We start from the raw sequence: 22360 nt of genomic DNA, 5'->3' as shown, positions 1-22360 counted from the left end.
AGTTGCATTTCTCACCACCTTAGTAAATTATTAAAGAGCAATAATCAAGGACTAGACCAGTCACCAAATAAGTACTGGGGATTTGTTTTGCTCAGTGCAGGCACTCAGTTTTCCGGTTCATGTAGGTTTGACAGATAAAATATGGGACTTTCAGTTAAATTTGAGTTTCAGATAAGTAATAAATAGTTTTTTAGTATAAGTATGTCCTATGCACTATTTGGAACATACTTGTATTAAAAAATTATTTGTTGTTTATTACAAATTCAAATTTAACAGCAAGTCTTATTTGCTAAATCTGGCAACCATAAATTTATATAATCTCAGCATATAATTGTCTCTGGTTTTCAGAATAAATGTTCTTTGCTTCAGTGAACTTTCTTTTAAAGTCTTAACCGGATTGAAGCTGTTCCTCCCAAGAAACATTAAAACAATATTGTTCCTGTTGTTTTCCAGCTGGATGAAATTGGCATTTATGACCAACACAAATGGTAAAATTCCAGTTAGGAGGTAAGTCCGTCCTTCCTGTGTGCTCCCCGTATCCTGTGTCGGCCCTCATGATACCAGACCAAAGAGAGAGCCCTCCACAACTACTTGTTAATTGCTTTAACTGAAGATATTTCTGGAAGTGTGGTTTGAATCACTTCATCAAATGCCATGTTCAGTTTGTAAAAATCATTGTGGATGTAAAGTTGCATTTGTTTCAGAATAGCGTTAACTCACCTTTGATCAAGAACATCTGAAAAAGCAGTGTTTTTTTTTAATCTTCAAAGAAATGGGTTTTTAGGATTTAAGTGTCTTTCACCTACTTGCCCTGAACAACCGCTAGCTAAAATGAAAGAAGTTTCTCTTGTGCACCTGCAGTGGAAGAGTGGGCACTGTGTCGTAGGAAGATGATGCCTCTGGACAGTGCATCTCATTCTGAGCTTTGCTGCTCCTCGGTGCCAGAGTGGTGGACTCCTTCTTTGGCTTCTTGCCAGTTGCTCTCTAGGTGTTGTCTCTGACCCTACACACTCTTCAGAGCTCTCGCTTCCTCCCTTACCCTGCCCAACATAACAGTGACAAGGAAAGAAAAATGGCAATAAAGCCTGAGTGGAATCAAGAATGAGGAGAACATTAACCAGATCCATTCTCCACGTGTTCTTTAATGCTTACGCTGATGCGTTTCACCCTCTGAGGATTCCTCCTGCTTGCCTCTTTTCTGCCTCTCCACTGCATATCTGGTGTTAGGGTTTATTAATGGTCTGTGGCTACAGTTGGAAGCTCTTGCAATGGTGATGATGGCAATCCTTTACCAAACTCTCCCAGTATCTTTTTGGTTGGTATTTGTGAAAGCACTTTATGGAAATTCCAGAAGCTAGACTGGGCCCCAGGGCATCTGCTGTCTACATGAAGCCAAGATTGTATTTGGATTCAGGAACCTAAACCCTGAACCTGAATCAAACATGGGTTCTTCAGATACCAACCCACTCTTCTAGTATTCTTCAGGCTCAGGTTCATGTTCACGTCTTCTCTAGACAAGACTAGCAAAGAAACCAACCAACCAACAGCAACAAACAAAATCAGAACTACAGAGTAGAATCCTGTCTTATAGCTGCTCTATCTTTCAGAGATGAGGCAGACAGGTCAGCAGCTGCATCAAATGTGAGTAGATGCATTCGGGGAGTGACACACTGATCACTCTTGGCCATTTCTGACTCTTTTGGGCCTCCCTTTCTCCCCAGCCACTTCATTCTGCTCTGAAGCTTCCATTCCGCATCCCTTTGAGAATATCTCCATACTCCCTGCACATTATTCTTTTCACATTTAACAGAATTTTCCTAGAGGTCATCATTTTTCCAAATTCCATGTCTTATATCAATGAAAAAATAAAAACCATACAAATCATAAAGAAGACCATGGACAACATTCTATTGAAGGTTTTCAGAAATATAGACCTCGAGCACTTGTTGTGGTCTTTACAGATCTATATGTAGGATTTTCTTTGTTTTAGTTAATAACTTACTAGCAAGTCAATTTTATGCCAGATTTAAAACTTTAAAAACAGCCCTATTAGCACCCTTGACTAATGATTGTTGGCAAAAACACTTTAACTGATCCTTATTTCAAACCCTTTGCTCTGTTGAACGATAGCAGGACAATTATTCTAATGTATCCCAGCATCCTACAGCTATTGTTAAATATGTAGTACATCTTTATTTAAAATCAGTATTGAAGTAATAAGTTCAAACTAAGAGAGCCCAGATAGCAGTGTGAAGAGCAGAAGTGGAAGTTGGATCAGTTTTTACATGCTTTCCTCTCCTGCTTTTTCTTCCAAGATAAGGTTCAGGAAATGGGCAAAATAGAAACACATAGATTTTGATCAAAGTGCTTCTAACTAGCCGTTCTGGTTTCATTTGTATATATCCTACTAATCAAGCCGTTGTTATACAAGCTTTGAGGACTTTTCTGATTCCAGAGATCTTTTATCTAGCATGTTCACATACAAAATTATTACTTTTTTTGTAGAAATAGCCTAGATATTTTGTCATATTCTTTAGCTCTCTTTGACATAAACTCTGGTGCCTGCCAGTATTAACAGGTGTCTGACACAAGACATCTGTGATTCAGGGGCAGTTTGTTAGAGTTGATGGAGAATTGATACCAAGCCAAATAAAAGCGGATAAATCTCCTGGTGGATGAGCTGCCAAGGGCTAGGTGGAAATTGCTCTGAATGTTTTAATGGATATGAAGAGTAAACACTTTTAAAATGTTGTTTCAGCACCATCATTCTGGAGTTTTTAAAATGGAAACTATTAGTATAGTGTGCATAATGTTAAAAGGGATCTGGCGTCATTAGTCATTACATCGCTTGGGAATGGCCCCCTGCTCTTTAGCATTAATCAAGATTTAATATCCAGGAAGTTGCAGGAATGACAAATGAAGGAAGTCTTACTCTCCATCTCGCTCTTCTCTTTTCTTCCTATGTACCTAATCTTATGCAGTCTGCCTTTCTCTCAAATTTACAAGCTCGCACTCAATTTGTCAATTTATCTTCCTCCTCAGACCAAAGATTTGAAAGTCACTCTTCTTTCACTATCTCCCATCCCTTATAACCTGAAATTGGAACCAATGGCTAGAAAGTTGGGAAATGGTAGGCAGACAATAGTTGTGGGCTATGGCTGGAAGAAGTCCCAAGGAGACAGTTGTGTTAAAGAAGGCCGAGACTTCAAGGATGCTCATGGCAGCCCAACTCCTACATAATCCACCCATGTCCTGAAGGCCCAGCCTGTCTACAAGGAGGCTCTGCTTCTGCTAGGGCTTCACTTTGTGAGTCCTCCTGGACTGTTTGAGAAGATGATGTTAAACCCTCTGGATAGAATGTAGATCCTCTGAGGGCAAGCAAAGAGTGACACTCCCTTAGTTTCTAGGATCACTGCTGTCTTCATCACCTGGAAGGTCCCCTAGAACATGGGATTTAACCAGGGCTCTAATAAGACTGGGCACTGCTTAATGGATTTGCTTTATGTAGCATTGCTTTTGGGAAAGGGGTGGAGGTTTATTTTGCAACAAAAACTTATGGAGCACCTGTTAGCTATGAAGCACTAAGCTATGCTCTGTGGGCATGGGGCTGTGTATAAAGAACTGAATTAAATTATAGTCCTTTGTAAACACTCTTCATTCCCAAGAAACACCACATAATGGTGTTTACAATGCCAACAGCCTGTGATAAGTGTATTTCTGTCAGCACCCTGGTTAAATGGCATTCTACTTGGTCTCTGACACCACCGGCGACTCAAAGAATCCACCTTCACTCCACAACACCCCTCACCGGTGAGCAAATCCATTTGAAGGACCAAGAATGATTCCAAAAGGTAACAAGCAAAGACCATAAAGGCACCACCCCAGGGCAATGCTCTGTTCGACTTTCTTGCTCCCATTTTCCATCCTGAGTTTGATCTCTTCTAGAAGGAGGTAAGCAAATCTCTGGTGAGGCTGCCCAGCCCAAGCCCCCTGATGAAAAGATGGGCCTGAGAATGAGCCCTTCTGACTGTAAGGCCCCCCCCTTGCTTTTATCATCTTCTGTGCAGTCGTGTCACTGAGCTCTGACTTTGCCCTCACTAACATATTCCTACATGGATTTTGCTCTGTCCCGGCACTGGACACCCTGTTTTTTCTGTCTTTCTCAATCTCTTTACCTACCCTCCCCACCCCCACCCGTGCCACAAATACTTGGACCTCACTGCTCCCATGAAACATTCTTGTTTGACTTCCTCTTTCTTGGTGCTTCCCCAGGCCCTAGCCAAAAGATCCTGTTCCCGTACACTCTTCTGTTCTTCCCTGTCCCCCACCCCAACCCCGTGTCCAGGTTCTGTTTCTCCAGAAGGTCGCAGGTCCTATACCTGCCGTGTTCATGACCACGTTGATCAGTTTTCACCTCCTTTACCAGGCCTAACAGCAGCTCCAGTGGCTGAGATACCCCTAAGATTGCTTCGCAAAGATTTTCTTACCGATTAAAAGTGCCAGACGTCCCAAGTCCTGCTGGAGGCCTGTAGCGCTCACATTAACAAGTTTGTTTTTTTTTTTTTTTTTAAAGACTCACTGAGTAGCTACTTTCCCCTACATTGTAAAGGTCAGATAAATTGCTTCTCAACCCAATTCAGTGTATAAAAATTCCATGAACTCTAGAGATGTGGGAAAATGTAGACACAGCACCTCCTGCACTAGAAACTAGCTTGCTTAATGTCAAACACATATGCTCTGCCATGTCTGTAGGTTTGTTAAAGAGAATTCGTAGGCCTCCCTATGTTTGAATACAGCTGTCTCAAGCACTCTGAAAACTGTACTTCTTGAAGTATTCTTGGACCGAGTATGAAACAAGAAAGCTTTGAATGAACACGTAACAATTCATTTACCTAAGCCAGTTCTTCCCAGTCTATTCTGGGAAGCTGTACTCTGCAGTTGAGTGGTGCTTTCTCCCACTCGTCGGGATTAACTGGTGATCGGTGCTTACATTTGGAGCTTGCCTTCCACTTCACGTGAATGGTGGAGTGCATGTCAAGGTTGGGCAGGGGGGCGCTGTTACAAATCCTCTTGTGCTCACAGGGAAAGCGATCCAAGACGAAGGCTTCCCAGACGAAAGTAAACTCTATCTTCAAGTCGAGGCTGGACTTCGGAATTTAGAGTTGAAGTTATTATGGTGATAAATTACCTGGCTTCCAATCAGGGAATGAATGAAGGCTCCTTTGGGTGGCTAAGGCATGGCTCAGAGCCAAGTGTGGATTCCAGGATACCAAGTCTCTCCTTGAGAGCATCATTCTGAGTGTCACTGATGCATTTATCATAAGGAGTCTCTCTTTCCTGCTTTTGTGATCACCAGGAAATATGCTTATTAAGATGTTACCCATTTTACTCTTCTTGATGCACACCATACTACTTAAAGGCAGCACCATTACTCAAAAATACCATGTCTCAGGGGAGTGCCAAGATTCTGTTGAAACACTGAATACTTGTTCCCCAGCCTCCCTTTCCCCCGACACCTGTCACTTTCATAATAAACTCCCTAATCCTTGAGGCAGCTGGCATTTCAGAGTAGCTCAAGGGTGCTTAGTTAAAAAAAGAAAAAATAACAAACTACGTCTGCTAATGCTTGTCAGCTGTAGTAAGTGTGAAGCCAGGGCAGGGTAAGAGCAATCAGGCATGGGCTGAATTCAAAGGGGTCTTCTTCTTTTCCTCAAACCTAGATAGTGTCAACGTGAGGTTTTATTCTAAAGCTTCTGTTCCTTCTGCTACATTCCTTTTTCCTGAGAAAGCAATTTGATAGGATCAAAACGTATCATTGTTTGTGTCCGGTGTTGTGTATCCCCCGGTGCCTCCTGTGTTCACAAGCCCCCAGGAGGACCACCCATCAGGATCAAGCAGCCAGCTCAGGTAAACCAGAAGGACGTTGCAGGAGCTAGCTTGGGAAGTGAAAAATACCTAGAAATGAAAAGTAATTTTATTCTCCTTTTCCTTCTCCCTCCATCCCATCATCTCTAGTATTACTTGGATCTTCGCCTCGGAGAAAACAGAATTAACAATAACTTAAGTTTTTGTCCTTTCTTTTTTCTGCCCTAGTATTACTAGAACCTTTGCCTCGGGGAAAACAGAAAAGGTGATCTTTCAAGCGCTCAAGGAATTAGGTCTTCCCAGTGGAAAGGTATTCGTTAATTTAATTGTGTGTTTCTAAAAGCATTTTGCTTATTTATGTCCTCATATGTAATAAGCCAGAGTATTTATGTTCAATTGATCTCAATTGGATTCAGAATTAGATTCAGTCACATAGAGTACCGTTAATTTCCTCTTCATTCTCCTTCCTTCCTTCCTTCCTTTTGTTTTCTGGGCATTTTAACCTAAATATTTTCAAACTCAAATAGTGTACTTCAAAATATTTTTGTCAACTTTATTAAGAAAAGGAAATGACAGCCAGGCTGCTCTTTCACACAGCTTATGGAAAGCTTATTTCAGAGAAGCCCGTCCGCATTGCCTCCACCCAGCACAATGTCAGCATGAATAATTGACTCATAAATTCAGTTCCTCAAGACAGCTGTGCAATATTTTATGCAGCACCTCTCCCCACACAAACCGTTTGTGTTTGTGGCCCTTCGGATTTAAAATAATTGAAGTTAATTTCTCGACTACAAGGAAGATTTGAGCCTGTTGCTGCTTTAGCAAATCCTATTTGAAATATAAACTTCAGTACGAAAAAGAAAATCTTATATGATTGTCCTGACCCCCTTTATGTGGTCTTGTGAAAATTCACAAAAAAGGCATAAGTAAACGTTGACCTTGATTTATTCAGCATCCTTTAGGCAAGCACTTGCTTTTTTCCCTCAAGGAGAGAAGGAGGAAAGGTTTCTTTGTATGTGTTCGCTGGGGTGTTTCCCAGAGCAAGCCCAGCTGTAGCTGAGGTTGGAACACACCAACCATGGCTGTGTGGTAACTAGAAATGCTCATTTACACATGCCGTGTTCTGGATGCACGGCCTGGCCGGGGCTGGATGTTGGCCTTCTTGCTTCTATCAGTAAGAATCAGAGATGGAGGCCCTGGGATCCCAACTGGTCATCACTCTGTTTCATGAGCCTGTAGATTCTTTCCCTCTAAGGAGAAAAAATGTCCCATAATTTCTGACACTCTTTTATCCTTTACAGAATGATGAAATCGAGCCTGCGGCATTTACTTATGAAAAGTTCTATGAACTGACGCAAAAGATTTGTCCTCGGACAGATATAGAGGATCTTTTTAAAAAAATGTAAGTTCCGTTTATGAGAAAGTGCTGTATCAATGTTATCCTTGCTTTTTAGATTTTTAAGACATTTTTTGTGATAATGCTTTATTATAGTATGCTGGTAGTAACTAGGAATACCTAATCAGGGTTACGTTTTCACCCCTTAGTTTTATTAGTGTAAAAGTTCACTCCGAATTTTTGAGAAACTTTTACATTAGTTAGTTGAAGCACCTGGAACTTTTCCCCCCACCCCTTGCATTGGCTTTACTAACTACCTCCAATTTTAACCTGCTCCTTTAGGTATTAACCCATTATGTGAACTAACTAGATTCGGTTTGGAATGTTATTATGTTGTTGAAAGGTTCATTCATTCCAGTTATTTCAAATGGATGACTTACATGTTGTTTTTAAAGTAACCTCTTTTGATAATGCTAAAGAAGAATTGCAGACATTTTCTGTGAGCTAGCAGGAGTGTTTTCTTTTGTTGTTGTTGGTTATTTTTTTTTCTTACAAACAGTCTCTGGCCATTTTAAGAATGCACCACTACTTCAGGGTTAGAAAATAAGTTTAGAATTATCATCAACAAATGTCAACATGTAAATCGTACCTACTGTAGCATCATATACAAAAACTTACTTTTTCTAATAAATTTCTTTTCAGCAATGGAGACAAAACTGATTATTTAACGGTAGACCAATTAGTGAGCTTTCTAAATGAAGTAAGCTTTTTCATACATTAACTCCATAAAGTCTGTGTGCAGTGGCTTGCCTCCTCCAGTGTCCTCATTGCATGCCCGCGTCATACGCCCTCATTCGCTTTGCTTCTGACCTGCTGATCTTTCCATGATGGCTTTACCAGGTGCAAAAATCAGCTGCTGCCCTGTGTTCATGCACTTCCTACACGTTGGCCTTGCACACTGCTTTTTTGTTGGTTTCTTGCTGTGATGTGTAGCTCTGGTTTTGTGTGTGCGTGTGAATTTTATAATATATTCATTTAATGAAATGTGTCTATGTTTTTGCAAGATGATGTTTAAGGTACTTATTTTTTTAAATTGATCTTGTTAAATAGAGAATGAATTGAGTTGAGCACACTATCGTTGGATTCTCCATTGCTAACTTTTTCTCATACCTTTGCATGGACTGGAAAGCTTTATTTTTGTCTTTTAATAGATTGCATGTAAGAAAAATATGTAGATTCAAATAGAATATTTTGACAACAAGCACAACACTGGAGTTCCTGGGTGAAAATATAGCACATATTAGGCCAACTGGATTACAGGTTAAATTTTTACTTTTTATTTTTATAACAACCTCAGAGCTAATTTCAGAAAATGATTCACTTAACAACCAAAACTGGTTGACAAAATTTGCTTAAGCACAAGAGAAAAATATTTTAGAACAAGTAAAGGTTGTGACTTTTGTTACAATTAACATTAACTTTTTTTTTCTTTACACGTCCAAAAAAGTGTTTTCTCTTCAGTGAAACCCATTGAAGTTCTTGCTAATGCAGAAAGGAAAATTCCCTTTTTTTCTAACACAGTCATAGGAAGAGTTTAAGTGAGGAACGGACAATATATTTTTGTTTCAAAACAATTTACATTAACTATTATACCAGATAAAGAGAAAACATTAGACAAGGCAGTAGCCTACCAGACATGAGGATTGCCTCAAGACAACAGGCAGACTGATTTGCCACTTTGTAGAGACAAATCGTATCTTTGGGAAAAGTCTTCTCTTTTCTTCCCATGTCAGGGCTCGGTGGCTCCCAACTTGAAGGGTTGCACTTTAGAAGCTGTGGTACCCAGAGCCTAAAAGCACTGATGCAGGAAAGAGAAGGTACTGCCTACATCAGCACAGATGCCTCCACTTTTAAATAAGCCTTTCAGAACAATACAATATTTAGTTTACTTGACAACGTTTCAAGTTTTTCCACTCCACTAGTTTTTGGTCATGCGAATACTATGTTCATAATCTTTACCCAGATATTATCCACATTCTTATGCCGCCGTTGCTCAAAAGTTAAATGGCTTTAATGTGCTCTGTTTCCTTAACCCCTTCTCCCTCCTCTGCTTTTTAAAAAAGATTTATTGTTTTATTTCCCTCAGCTTCTTCATGCACTTTGGGTCACTGATCATCTTAAGTTTTGGTGCGATGGGCAGGAATCTTGCTTTCTACTAAAGAAGGAAGACACTTTAGTGGAGTGCAGAACATCTGCTACGTCATCAATCGGCCGCTTCCTAACCAAAGGCCTCTTGTGTGCTCTGGGATGAAGCTGGCACTCAGCCGTCTCTTAAACATCACAGTGATCTTAATATACATTTCACTGTTCAAGGAAAGAAACGATTCTGAAGTCTTGAGGAGAGGTGCTCCTTTCATGGGCTCTTATTCCATGCCTCTCCTTCTATGGGTTGTTTTTTGTAGACCTATCCCATTATCAATCTTGTAATTCTTATAAATCTAAGACATAACATTTAATTTTTGAGATAGGATCACCCATACTTTCTGGCTCTGGCATCCAAATCTTTCTTAAAATACTTATTATTTGGTAAGCTTTTATCCATTGCTATTACAGTGGCCAGTAGCTCTCATTTGTTTTTTATGTTTCCTTTTATTTAGCTTCTCATTAACAGTAATGAAAGGTCTTCTTTTGTGATGGGACTGGTGGCATCAGTGTGATTCTAGATTTCTTTGGGTCTTTAGGAACAAGGAAAGAGATGTGGAACTAACCGAAGCCCAGAGATTTTAATTAGACCTGTCCCATAATAGAGAACTGAGGTCTTAGGTGGCCACAATAATCAGGAATTTGCTTTATTTTCTTATTGCTGGTAATCCTCCCCCTGCCTCATACGTATTATACGATCACATTAGGCCCAAACCTGATTTTTGAAATTTTTATTTTTTATTTTTCAGTTGAAAGAATATAAGAAAGGGGCCAAGCTCTCTTTCCGTTTATAATATCTGTGTTCTTTAATGCATAGGCAAAGAGAGAAGGGGGTATTTGTTCTTATGAGTAAGCATACCGTTGCCAATTATGTCTTTATCTTCTTTATCTTTCTTTTGAATATAATTTATGTCAACCTCTATCTCTCTCAGTGCAACTTGAAGCCAGTTGATGTCTTTCTCAGTAAGAGTAAGAACATAATAATGTCCCTTATCTCTTTACTCACTTGGGCACAGTTCTATGACCTATTTTTGGAAACTATTTAGAATCTCATTTTACGAAGCTCTGGACATCATGGGGTGAATGTCCTGCGTGCATTGCTTCCCCGAACACCAGCTGAAAACCGATGGTCCCTCAGAGCTGTGAAGTATTTGCCCCACTGTATTTATGTCGGTGTGGAACTCTTCTGCAACCTTATCACTCTGAGATGACCTGGAAGTGATCTTTCTCCTCGTTGTTTTCTCATCTGAAGATTATAGTTTTGTGACTCTAATGCAAATCTTACCATTTGTTTCCTCGCCTTTGGATTATCCAGATTATGCTGTACTTCCTTTTAGAAACGTGAAAATTTTAGAGAAAGCAAAAGGTCATGTTGCCTGGCAGAGCAGATGCAAAGACAAATGCAATTTCATATTGTCTGCTCTCACTGCTTCTTTGCTGCAAATGTAGAATTGGGGATTATGATACATCCATTTTAGGATCTGGTTTTCCTGGCTATTCCTTCTGATAGGCAGGAGGTTCTAGTGAGTATCATGCCCTCTGACTAAATTTTAATGGGATTTAATTGGGAGGACATCTCAAATATTTAGCATTCTTCTATCCTTGTAGGATGTAGGTACTTTTTTTTTTTTACTCATCTGCAAATATGTTAAAATGCATACCTTTGCAAGTTAGAGCAGTGCCTCTTAAATTTGAGCACGTCAGAATCACCTGCAAGGCTTGTTATAACACAGATTCCACCCCAGAGAATCCGATTTCATAGGTGTGGCGTGGGACACAAGAATGTGTGTTTCTAACAAGCTCCCAGTTGAGGGTGATGTGATAGCTGCCCTCCACAGACCACACCACACCACAAGTAACACCTGGCTAGAAGACACACCTAGATGTATATAAAAAGCACCTAAGAATGCCTGGATTCCCTTTCCTTCTTTCCCTAACTTTATCTGTCCTCTCCCTTTTAGCTTACTCTCTTCTTTTGCTCACTTTTTAATTCATATGGATTTGCCCCATCGTCTCCATGAGTCCAGAATACTTACCAAGGAGCGTATCTTTAAATCAAAATACTTACTTTTAATAAGGAAGAGAAATATAGTGGCCAACCATGACCATAAATGCTGTGGGGTCTAAAAAGGACCTTTTCATCCCAAATCCATCTTCCGTGATACTATTCACATAGACGGGAGAAGGAAGTTGCCTAGAAAGAGTTTTTTTGTTTGTTTGTTTATTTGTTTGTTTTTAAAACAATGCATTCTCACCAGAGGGGTGGTGCTTGTCATTCCCTTGAATTGCTGGCTGTAGGGTTGCATGATGCCCATCTGTTTCTTAAATAAGAGGTAGCATGTCTTCACGTGCCTGGCATTCCATGGTCCACCTCACAACCTCTCTTTCCCTGCATACCCCATAACTTTTGTTCTTTATGGTTTCAAGGCCTGTTATTAATATAACAGTTTCTGCTCTAGCACATGCATGGATGTGAGCTGTTGTGAGCCGTAATTTCTTAGATTACAACAGAAGCATGCTTCATTGGGATAAATTGACAAAAATATATTGATTCCTTATGAGTAAACACTCTTAACTCGGTGGGGAGGTGAGAGGACCAGAACAGGCTAGGCCACAAGTGCTTTAGGAAATTACATCCAATATTCTGTTGGCCAAAGGCATTCATTCTGTGTAACCCACTTTTCAAATTATCATTTCAAAACAAATGGGGAAGGGAAATCCATATGAACTTTTAACAGTTGTTTCTTAAATACCTTCTCAATAGTGTTTTTCAAAGTCTGTGCATATATTTGGGTAAAGAGCTATTGCCAGGGTCCTACCTACTGACTAGGTTTTGCTCATAGCTGCTTGTCTGCCATTATTATTCCATTGAAGTTTGCTTAATTGATGGATGACCAGGGTCACAGTGTTCTGTCCTCTAATCCACAATGAACACTAAGGAATTTTAATGGACCCAGTACCTGCAGATACATACAGACAGACAGTTACACACATACACACACAAGACTGTAGCTGAGTCAGTTAGTAAATTGGACTTTTTTCACCATTGTTGTGAAGTTAGAATGACAGAACTGCAGAAGCAACATTGCTCCTGGTGCCTCACGTAAAACCACCAGCATCTAGGTGCTGATTTGAAAAGAATGACATCACCAGCCTCCTGAGTGCCTTAATCCTTCTTGTACTGTCTGCTCAGAGAATTTCCTCAGGGCAAACTGAGTTAGATTTCATAGAGAAAAAGACTTTCTGAACTACTGATATTTAAATACAGATTTTCATATTGTCTATAGCTTGTAAATATCCTTGTGCTGATTAATTTTCATCATTATTACAATTGGTTCATTTGATTAATATTTACTCAAGAAAATGAAGTTTGCAGTGCCCAAGAAATCTTTAACTGATGTAGAAAGATATAATGAAAATGAAGTGATGTTTTCCTGTCTAACATTAGGAGATTTGGTTGTTATTGTTGTTTTGACACTTAAATTAATATATTATCTATTTGAACTATTTTGGAGATTTTTGATTTTTGTTTTTTCTTTTTCTTTTTAAGATTTTTGGCTTCACTTTATATGGACACTTAAGCCAAATGTCTTACCTGTGGTTTTGAAACTAGAAGACACATGCACACCATATTATGTAACCTTCAATTTTTGAAGGAAAAACAATGTACATTCTTTATTCTTCCTGTCTAGTTCAGTGAGGGGAACCAACAAAGTACTCCCAAAATTGGACTATTTTCAAGTATATTTTAGGGAGAAAGACAGGAAGAAAGTGAAATCCTATTTTTGTAACTATAAACATGGTATTCTAGATATATCTTGTTTTAGAAATTATGTACTGTAATAATGTGTAATGCCACAAGGGCAAGAAATGTCAGCCTAAATGGAGTTATTTTCTCATCATAGCATCAACGAGATCCTCGACTGAATGAGATTTTATTTCCATTTTATGATGCTAAAAGGGCAATGCAGATCATTGAGATGTATGAGCCCGATGAAGATTTGAAGACAAAAGGTAATAAAAGTGAAAAAAAGAGAATTTTTCTTTATTTAAAAAAAAGCAACTTTAAAAAAAAGTATATGCAACTTTTAAAGTCTGCATTTTTAGTTCAAGGTATCTTTCAAAGCTTTGGAGCTCCCTAGAGGCAAGTATTGATAACTGACTGATTTTTTTTCTTGCTCTTAGTTGGTATAAATTTTACTTTACATGAAAATTTGTTCATGCTGCCTGAAGTATAATGCCAATTTATTATATTATTAAACACATTATAGTGATATTTTCCCCAGCTAATTTCTTAAATTAGATCTTTAGCATTGTATAATGCTTAAAATGTAAAAATGCCAAATACAGTCTCTGTTTGAAATCTTTGAAATAATTTCATTTGATATAAAAATTTATACCTTCTTTCTCTCCTTTTTGTTTTGCCAAGCCGAATAAACTTAATACGTGATTTGATGAGCCTTCTCACCCATCATTTGACCTCTGGTATGGAAGATAAATGCAGTTGATAGGAAATTAAATAGTTAGGAATTAATTAGCAAATTGTTAGAGTTTGTGAACTTTTGCCCCTTACAACGAATCTTTGGGAACAATGTGTTGTCCATTCCAATATTTGTCAAAGGAAGGGCATGGAGAGGAAATTTAACATTGGTTCCATAGCAGGGGAAACACTTGCGAAGGATGGGAGGGGTGATGCTAATATAACCGGACAGGGAGTGCTAAGAGATCCCCGAGCTGGAGCCTTTGGCCTATGTCTCAGTGGAGAGTGGAAGGAGATCTAGGTTCCACTTCTGTCTCTCCCATATGCCCGTGAGTATCATGGCCTCAGTTTACTCCTCTTTAGAATAGGGGCTCTTGGGGCCAGCCTGGTCTTAGTGGTTAAGTTTGCATGCTCCGCTTTGGCGACCTGGGGTTCACTGGTTAGGATCCTGGGCACAGACCTAGCACCGCTCATCAGGCGATGCTATGGTAGGCATCCCAAAGGTAAAGTAGAGGAAAATGGGCACAGATGTTAGCTCAGGGCCAGTCTTCCTCAGCAAAAAGAGGAAGATTAGCAGCAGATGTTAGCTCAGGGGTAATCTCGCTCAAAAAAAAAAAAATAGAATAGGGGGTTCTTTTTTCTTTGTATCTCATGCCAGTGAAAGTGGCTGAAAAGTTTATACATTCTCTGGATGCACATAGAACCTGTTTATACCTATGCCTGGCCCACTGTACTGTGTGACCCAACCCTGATATTTTTCCAGATCCAGTAGAGTTTTCCCTTGATTGTAGACATACATCCTTTATCCTTTCTGCTGGGGCCTCAAATATATATTTAGCAAAATTGCTTCATTTCTTTCCTCTCTATCACTGTTCTGAGTATCATAATTTATTCCACATTGCATGTGACTAAAGTGAAGGGGCAGGTGGCTTGATAGAAAATCTAGCACTTCACAGTATTTGATTTGATTCTTGTTGCTACCCTGTCACTGTGTGACCTTGAGCGAAGAACTATATTCCTGGGCCTCAGTTTCCCTACCTGTAAGATAGTGGGGTTCATGTACTCAATCAACTAGTATTTCTCCCCTATCCCCATTCCCTAAAGTTTATAGAGGGCTGACTGGGGGCTAAGCACTGTGCTAGATGCTGGGGATTCCAAGTTACATAAGGCGGTTGTGATCTCTGAAGGAGAAGGACATATGACTGACTCAGTGGTTCCTTGGCAGTGTGATAACTGTTATGATAGAGGCTTGTCTTTGACTATTTCTAAAGACCTTCTAGGTCCTAAAAGTCTGAAATTACCAACGACACATCTAAAAAGCATAGCTTCACCATTTCACAAATGACAGAAATTTTAAAATCTGTGAAACCCTATGAATAGCAGTGGAGCATTGTCTGATACAGTTCTGGAAGGTGAGAGGATGGTGCAAAAAGACCAGGCAGGGTTCAGCTCTGCTTTCCATGAGGTCGCTAGGAATCCAAATTGGACCACACTAACACCCATGACTTTCAAATTAAACTCTCTACTCTTAATCTCTGTTTAAACTACACGCCTATGGTAGAACTCTCTATTTGCATGTTGAGTGGGCATTTCAAATGTATCTGTGCACCATGTTTTGATTCTCCCCGCCCATAGACCTGTTCCTTTCCTAGCCTAGAAAATGGTACCATTATTTACCCAGTTTTTCAAGCCAAAACTCCTGGAATCATACTTGATTTGTTTCATTCTTCCACATCGCCTCTGATCCATCAGCAAAACCCACAAGATCTGTCCTGAAAATGAATCCTGAATAAATCACTTCTCACCATCTCCACCCTTACCAAACTATCCAAGCCTTCATCATCTCTCCCTGGACAATGCCAGCTGACTTCTAACTAGTTTTCTCCTTTCTACTCAATGCCTTACAATTTATGCGCGGCACAGCAGCCAGAGTAAATCTTTAAAAAATAGGTCTAATCATGTTATTCCACCCTTCAAAACCCTCCAAAGGCTTCCCAACACACAATAGAATAAGTACTTAGCAAAGACTAAAGTCCAACCAATGTTGCCTTCGGCTCCCTCTCTAACCTCATTTCCACCTACTCTTCCCCTCCATCACACACTCCTGCATCAAGGTCTTCACACTTGCTGATTGTTCTGCCTGGGATGGGGTCCCCCAGGTATGCATGTGACTTGTTCCCCATGTGTGAATGTAATCTCCTTAGAAGGTCTTTTGCTGGCCAGGTACCTAACACAGCATCCTGGTCATTCTTTATTACTTTCATTTCCTGCTTTCTATTTTCTTCTAGCACTTTCATGACATTATTTTATACTTGTATTTATTTGTGAATTTATTTGTTCTCTTGCCCATAGTATATGTTTCATGAAGACAGGGCTTGTCTGTTTCTTCCATCGCTGAATGTGTCCCAGTGCCTTCAAAAGCACTTGCTCTTAGAATGAATGTATGTGCCCAAGGAGACAGATACACAAATTCTATTGCAGTACTTGTATTTATAATTAGAAATGATCTAAATATCCATCAAGAGAATAATGAATAATAAATCCTGGTATTTTCATATATGGACCACTCTACATTCTACATACTACTACTGTACATACCACTATACATTATTCAGTGAAAAATAAATGAAGAAGAGCTACTTACATTAACTGCATAAGTCCCAAGAAAATATAGAGTAAAAATAGCAAGTTGCAAATACAAATAGTAGGACATCTTTTATATAAATTTTAAAATATGCAGAACTACCTATTATTTGGATAAATGTATATATAGTGAAGTTACAAAACCATCTGGGGAATGTTAAACACAAAAACTAGGGTAGTGGTTGTCTACATTGGGGTGGGGTGCACAGGGCACTGCAGTGGCATCTGTAATTACGTATTCCTTTAAAAAATGTAAAGTAAATAAGGTGAAATGTTAAGATAGGACAAAGCTGCTGTGTAGGTCCATGGTTGTTTATTATGGTCTCATCTGTACTTTTCTATAAGCTTGAAATCAGTTCATAAATTGTAAATGTTTAAATAAAAGCAAAAAACTGAGGCTGTTGATGGTTGATAAGGTAGAATATGCAGCAATATTGATTGCTTCTCCTGCGATTACCACCTGGGGCCTGCCCGATGTCAGAAAGGTGTGACTGAAATGAACAGTGGCTTTTGGGGCCATGTTTCAATGGCTACTGCATACTCTTCTCACCAGTCCCATACCCTACCTTTTAGATAAAATAGGAAAATTGAATTGCTTAAATCCAGGGAGGCCACTAATCCCTTCTCCAATCTGGTGAGAACAATAATGCCTTACAATCGTTCGTTTTCCATTTTTTTAGGAGTGCCTCTCATATATGTTCTCATTTACCCTCCGTGACAGTCCTGGAAAGGAGGTGTTGCCATTATTTCCCCACCATTAGTGGAAGAGGCACAGGAGCTTAAGGAGTGAGTGGCAGAGGCAGAACTAGAGAAAGGTCCCCTTGACCCCTGGTCACCACAGCTCCTGATGCTGTGCTTCTGAACTTGTGGAACTTTGTGCTCCTGCCATCATGGATCTGAAAGCAGAATGTGACCTCTTTGGGGAATGCATTAGGTTAGTTGTAATGTGCAGCTCTGTGGTTTCGTTCAAGTTCTGAAAGATGAAGGTTCTTGGGAAAGAGACTGTGAAGAAGTTTTTACTCCTCCTGTTTAAGCTGCCTCAACTTCCGTGAATAAAACATGAGATGTGTATCTTCAGAGTCACAAGTCTACTAAGATATTCTTTTTTCCCCTAGGCCTCATATCAAGTGATGGGTTTTGCAGATATCTGATGTCAGATGAAAATGCCCCAGTCTTCCTAGATCGTTTAGAACTTTACCAAGAAATGGACCATCCTCTGGCTCACTACTTCATCAGTTCTTCCCATAACACCTATCTCACCGGCCGGCAGTTTGGCGGGAAGTCTTCAGTAGAAATGTACAGACAGGTCCTCCTGGCTGGTTGCAGGTCAGAAACTCACAACGGCTGTTTATTTTTTGTATATGATTTAATGTACTTTTCTCTGAAAAATAAGAAGTAGTATTCAGTGGGAAAAGAACATTTGTCCTTCTCTTTAATGAGTTTGATGGTCATTTAACTTTGAGAAAGGAAGGACAGTGTTCCAGAAAGAGCTAGAGTCCTCCTGTGGGTCAAAAGATATTTTTGACTATAAACTTAAAATATCCCCCCAAAATTACAACAGCAAAAAATACATATTTTCTGAAGTCATGCTAAGTTTCCTGTTGGTCATATGCACTTGCAAATTTAGCTTTCTTTAATGTTAAAAGTTCCAAAATTTTTATTCTCTAAGAATAAAGATTATTGAAAATGATTTTCCTTTTACAGAAATTGGGAAATATTTGAGGTTTAAAATATGGCAAAAATGCTCAAAGTGAAAAAAATAAGAAATGTAGTTACATTATGATTTCTTTCTTGGTTGTCAGTAACCAATACTTCATTTTCTTAACTCACTATTTCCTGTGTATGCAAGTACTGTAAGAGAAATTAATTACATCACTGCTTCTATCTCTGAATACTTGAGTATGAATCACTGAAACAATGAGAACATTTTCTTTTATGGCCAAAGTAACATCATCCCACCTAACAAAATTAAAAAATTGTTCTTTAACATCATCTAAAACTCAGCCTATATTCAGATTTTCCCAGTTGTCTCCAAATGGGTTTTTCTTGCAGCTTTGTCACAACTAGGATTTCATCCAGAACCACACTGATTGTTATATCTCTTAAGTCTCTTTTAATCTCTGACAGTCTCTTTTTGATGACACCAACCTGATAAAGAGTGTACATAATGTGATTTTAACCTGCACACTCCATGAAATAATCGCTACTCACTTCATTAATTCTTTCCATTTTCTACTTATATAAGAAAATGACTTATTTTAATGTCTTGTCATTTAATTTGTACACACACTTTTTTATTGTAAGGATCCAATATTGTAATTTCACTATGTTCCTAGATGTGTTGAACTTGACTGTTGGGATGGAAAAGGTGAAGACCAAGAACCGATAATAACTCATGGAAAAGCAATGTGTACAGATATCCTTTTTAAGGTAAGTTTTAAAATTATACCTTTGCAGTCTTTTCCTCCTTTTTGAGGAGAAAGTCAAGAAAAATGTTTTCTCCACTTAATATCTCCTTCATACTACTTCTCCTACTTTCAAATGGTGACAGCACTACATAATTAGGTTTCTCTGCAGGGTCTCCCTGTTTGTAGTTACTTAAAAAAACAGTCTTTGATTTTCTTATCTACTCTCTGCTTACTTATTTTGCATTATTTCTGAAGGACTTCAAAGTGACATAAAAAGATAAATAGGATACGGAAAATAAAATAGATTATAAATAGTGCCTATAAATAGGGTAAGAAAATAAGGGAGTGAGATTAGAGTTTATGAATGCTTGTCAAGAAGTCCTATAAACTGTCAAGCCATACCACAAATTGGGCTCCAAACCTCCTAGAATTCAGTGCAAGGAGAAAAACATGATGATTCACAGGATTTGTAGAATAAAAACAGAGCAGTTGGTCCAAAGAAGCACAATTATTCCCGGTACTGACACCAGAGAGAAATTTTTTTCCCCGAAGATCCTAATAGAGGGAAATCTATAATTTTACAAACGGGCATTTCAGAATTTGATGATCTCTATGTACAATTTGAAGGTTGGTTTCTTAGAACATTCTTCAGTCTGCTCCAATGATATCCTACCAAAAGACAAGTCAAAAATGAAATTCTGTGGTTGGCCAATATGTCAGGTACGTTGGTCTCCATCAGTTTGCTGTAACTCGGAATAGTTATTGCAACACCTGGAGCAATGGTTCTTAACCCCGCCTACATGTGGAAAATCACCAGAGGTGTTTTTAAAAACAGATGCCTGGTTCCTGTACCCACAACGCTCCATGCATATCATTTCTCTTAGCCGAGATGTTGGTGAGTTTTGAGCAGCAATGAATTTAAGGTCATGCTCCCTGAGAAGTACCAAGAGTATATTCAAGTGGGAAGCCATGAGTTTGCACAGCCAATCAAACTGAGAGGAAGGGTTGGTGTTCTCTTTAGAGAATTAAGAAGCCTAATAAGGAAGCTTAGCTGAAAAGAAAGCTATTCCACCTGAGCTTGGTGGTGAGCAAAGGAGAACCCACAGGCAGACCCAAGATTTTCCTCAAGGAGTAATTCTTGGTCAGCTCAAGTGGAGAATCAAAGTCAAAGACATTTTCTGGGAAGAAACTTTAAACAAGAATAACGAAAGGACCACCTTAGCCATAAGGATGCTCAATAAAATACTCCAAGATTATGTAACCTAGGAAATTATCATTTCAAATGGACTTCCCTGGATAAATGCTGTAAAATATTTTCCCGATTAACTGAGTGATGGGATTTGCCCTGTGGTTAACTATAAGCCAGTAAGAATTCGGGGGTTTTTACCAAATATGATTCTCTGGTTATAGAAGTGTTGGTTTGCAACCATGCTTTCTAAAGCTAAGCAGCGAGTGGGGCTGCCGTCTGTTGAGAGAGTGGCGAGGAGGACCTGCTCAGCTCATTCAAAACTTGTTTCAATTGGGCTGGCCCAGTGGCACAGAGGTTAAGTTCGCACGTTCGGCTTCCGTGGCCTGGGGTTCGCTGGTTTGGATCCTGGGTGCGGATATGGCACCGCTTGGCACATCATGCTGTGGCATGCATCCCACATATAAAATAGAGGAAGATGGGCACAGATGTTAGCTTAGGGCCAGTCTTCCTCAGCAAAAAGAGGAGGATTGGCAGCAGATGTTAGCTCAGGGCTAATCTTCCTCAAAATAAATAAATAAATAAAATAAAAAAGAAGACTTTAAAAAAAAAAAACTTGTTTCAGGTGAGTAAGCTCTCAGTTCAGAGAGGGGCTTCCAGAGCACTTCCCTGTTTTGCCTCACGTGTTGCTTAACCAAGGAGAACCCCTCCCTGGTGACCCCCCACTTTTCCCAGGCTAATATGAAACAAGTGGTATTGCACATGTCACATCAATTCACAGGAGTCTTCATCGAATCAATGAAATGTAGCCAAAGACCGGTTCCCAAATGCAGAGGCAAGTCAATAAAAGCTTCAGTAGTCGTTAGGTTATTACCAACACATTTCTCCTCGAGACAGGAGGGGTGGAAGAGTGGGCTGTTGTGAAAATCGCTGTGCCAAAAAGCTCACCCGCTCCTCAGCGAGACAGGCGAACTCTGAACCCATCTGGCAGATTATCGAGCAAGGAACTGGCATGCCGTTTAGGTGAAGTGTCTTGTTAGTTAATAGCACCATAATTTTGGAGAAGTAAAAGATAGCTTTGAGGAAAATTGTCATTAACCATTAACTGCGCCCGGGTCTAACCACCCTGCTTGTAGAAGGATCTCAGTAAATGGGTTCTCTTGAGTGTGAATGGCCAGAACTGACTTTCTGAAAAGCTCAAATTAGTAGTCTCTGAATGGTTTCAGGTGCCTTCGTTTTTTTTATTCTTCTCTCTCATTAACGCTTTTTATCTTTAAAGGATGTTATTCAAGCCATCAAGGAAACTGCGTTTGTCACATCCGAATATCCTGTAATTCTCTCCTTTGAAAATCACTGCAGGTATAAAGATTCATTCTACTCCATGTCTCTAAGCCTTGCTTCCTAATCCCCATTCCCCACTCCTGCTCTCCATCCTTTTAAAGAACCCAATAGTTTTTTTGTGAAGTGGTAAGGACACAGTCTTATGCAAAAAAAAAAAAGGAAAGAAAAACCCAACCTCCCCCCCCAAAAAACCCCAAATCATCTTAATGTGTTTTAGAGATGCTTCCTCTAAATAAAGGTCAGAGATCAGGACCCCTTGCCCAAACTTCCATTAAGTTGGAAGATTTGGCAGTATATTTGAAGTCAGATTTTGTGAACTTGAAAGACATTTTTTATTCTGTTTACCAGCTCTTATATTTTGGGGCAGAATCTCCTTCTTTTTGAACTATCCCAGTTAAAGTTTGTGGTCTGTAACAGTATGTCTCACATGAGCATCCAGAGGACCATGATGCGTTTCACAGAGTGGGAGTTTTTAATCGCCTAGGAATGGAGCTTTCTTATTCTTGGACGGTTAATGGATGTTTGAATTTACGAATGCCGGCTCTTTCTCTCCAGCAAATATCAACAGTACAAGATGTCCAAATATTGCGAAGATCTATTTGGGGACCTCCTGTTGAAACAAGCACTTGAATCGCATCCAGTATGTATTTTTAGCAAACCATATTTCTAACATGAATGGATTTGTTTTGAAATTCATTTCTAAAGGGTCAAGTAGTTCTCGAGGACTAATGCTAAAGAGCTTCATATTTATTTAAATTCTTTGGTACGGAAAGCTTTCATCGTGCTTCGGAGGGATGTGTAGAGAGACATAAAATAAACAAAATATTTAATTTGGAAGATCTTGGGGTCTCTATGCATAGTTTCTAAGATCACTGTCCTAAAATTTCATAAAATGCCCA

At 39.3% G+C, this 22360-nt stretch overlaps 1 protein-coding gene across 17 annotated transcripts in view; it reads left to right on the top strand.

Moving 5' to 3' along the window:
• The window catches only part of PLCB4 (phospholipase C beta 4), a 389234-nt gene that overhangs the window by 288012 nt on the left and 78862 nt on the right, over positions 1-22360 (top strand). For 9 of the 17 annotated variants that reach the window (XM_070247466.1, XM_023626126.2, XM_070247462.1 and 6 more), the window contains 9 exons: positions 454-507; positions 6094-6175; positions 7167-7267; positions 7904-7961; positions 13309-13417; positions 17642-17852; positions 18863-18956; positions 21400-21479; positions 22017-22101. In XM_070247466.1, coding sequence (XP_070103567.1) covers positions 454-507; positions 6094-6175; positions 7167-7267; positions 7904-7961; positions 13309-13417; positions 17642-17852; positions 18863-18956; positions 21400-21479; positions 22017-22101 — 874 coding nt within the window. Of the gene's footprint in view, positions 1-453; positions 508-6093; positions 6176-7166; positions 7268-7903; positions 7962-9347; positions 9438-13308; positions 13418-17641; positions 17853-18862; positions 18957-21399; positions 21480-22016; positions 22102-22360 lie in introns of all 17 variants that reach the window. The other 8 variants (XM_070247461.1, XM_070247453.1, XM_070247454.1 and 5 more) reach the window with 1 other exon arrangement.

This window comes from Equus caballus, chromosome 22 (genome assembly GCF_041296265.1).
Source record: "Equus caballus isolate H_3958 breed thoroughbred chromosome 22, TB-T2T, whole genome shotgun sequence".
NCBI lineage: Eukaryota > Metazoa > Chordata > Mammalia > Perissodactyla > Equidae > Equus > Equus caballus.
Note: the sequence above shows the minus strand (reverse complement) of the source record. Positions and strands in the feature narration are given on the sequence as shown.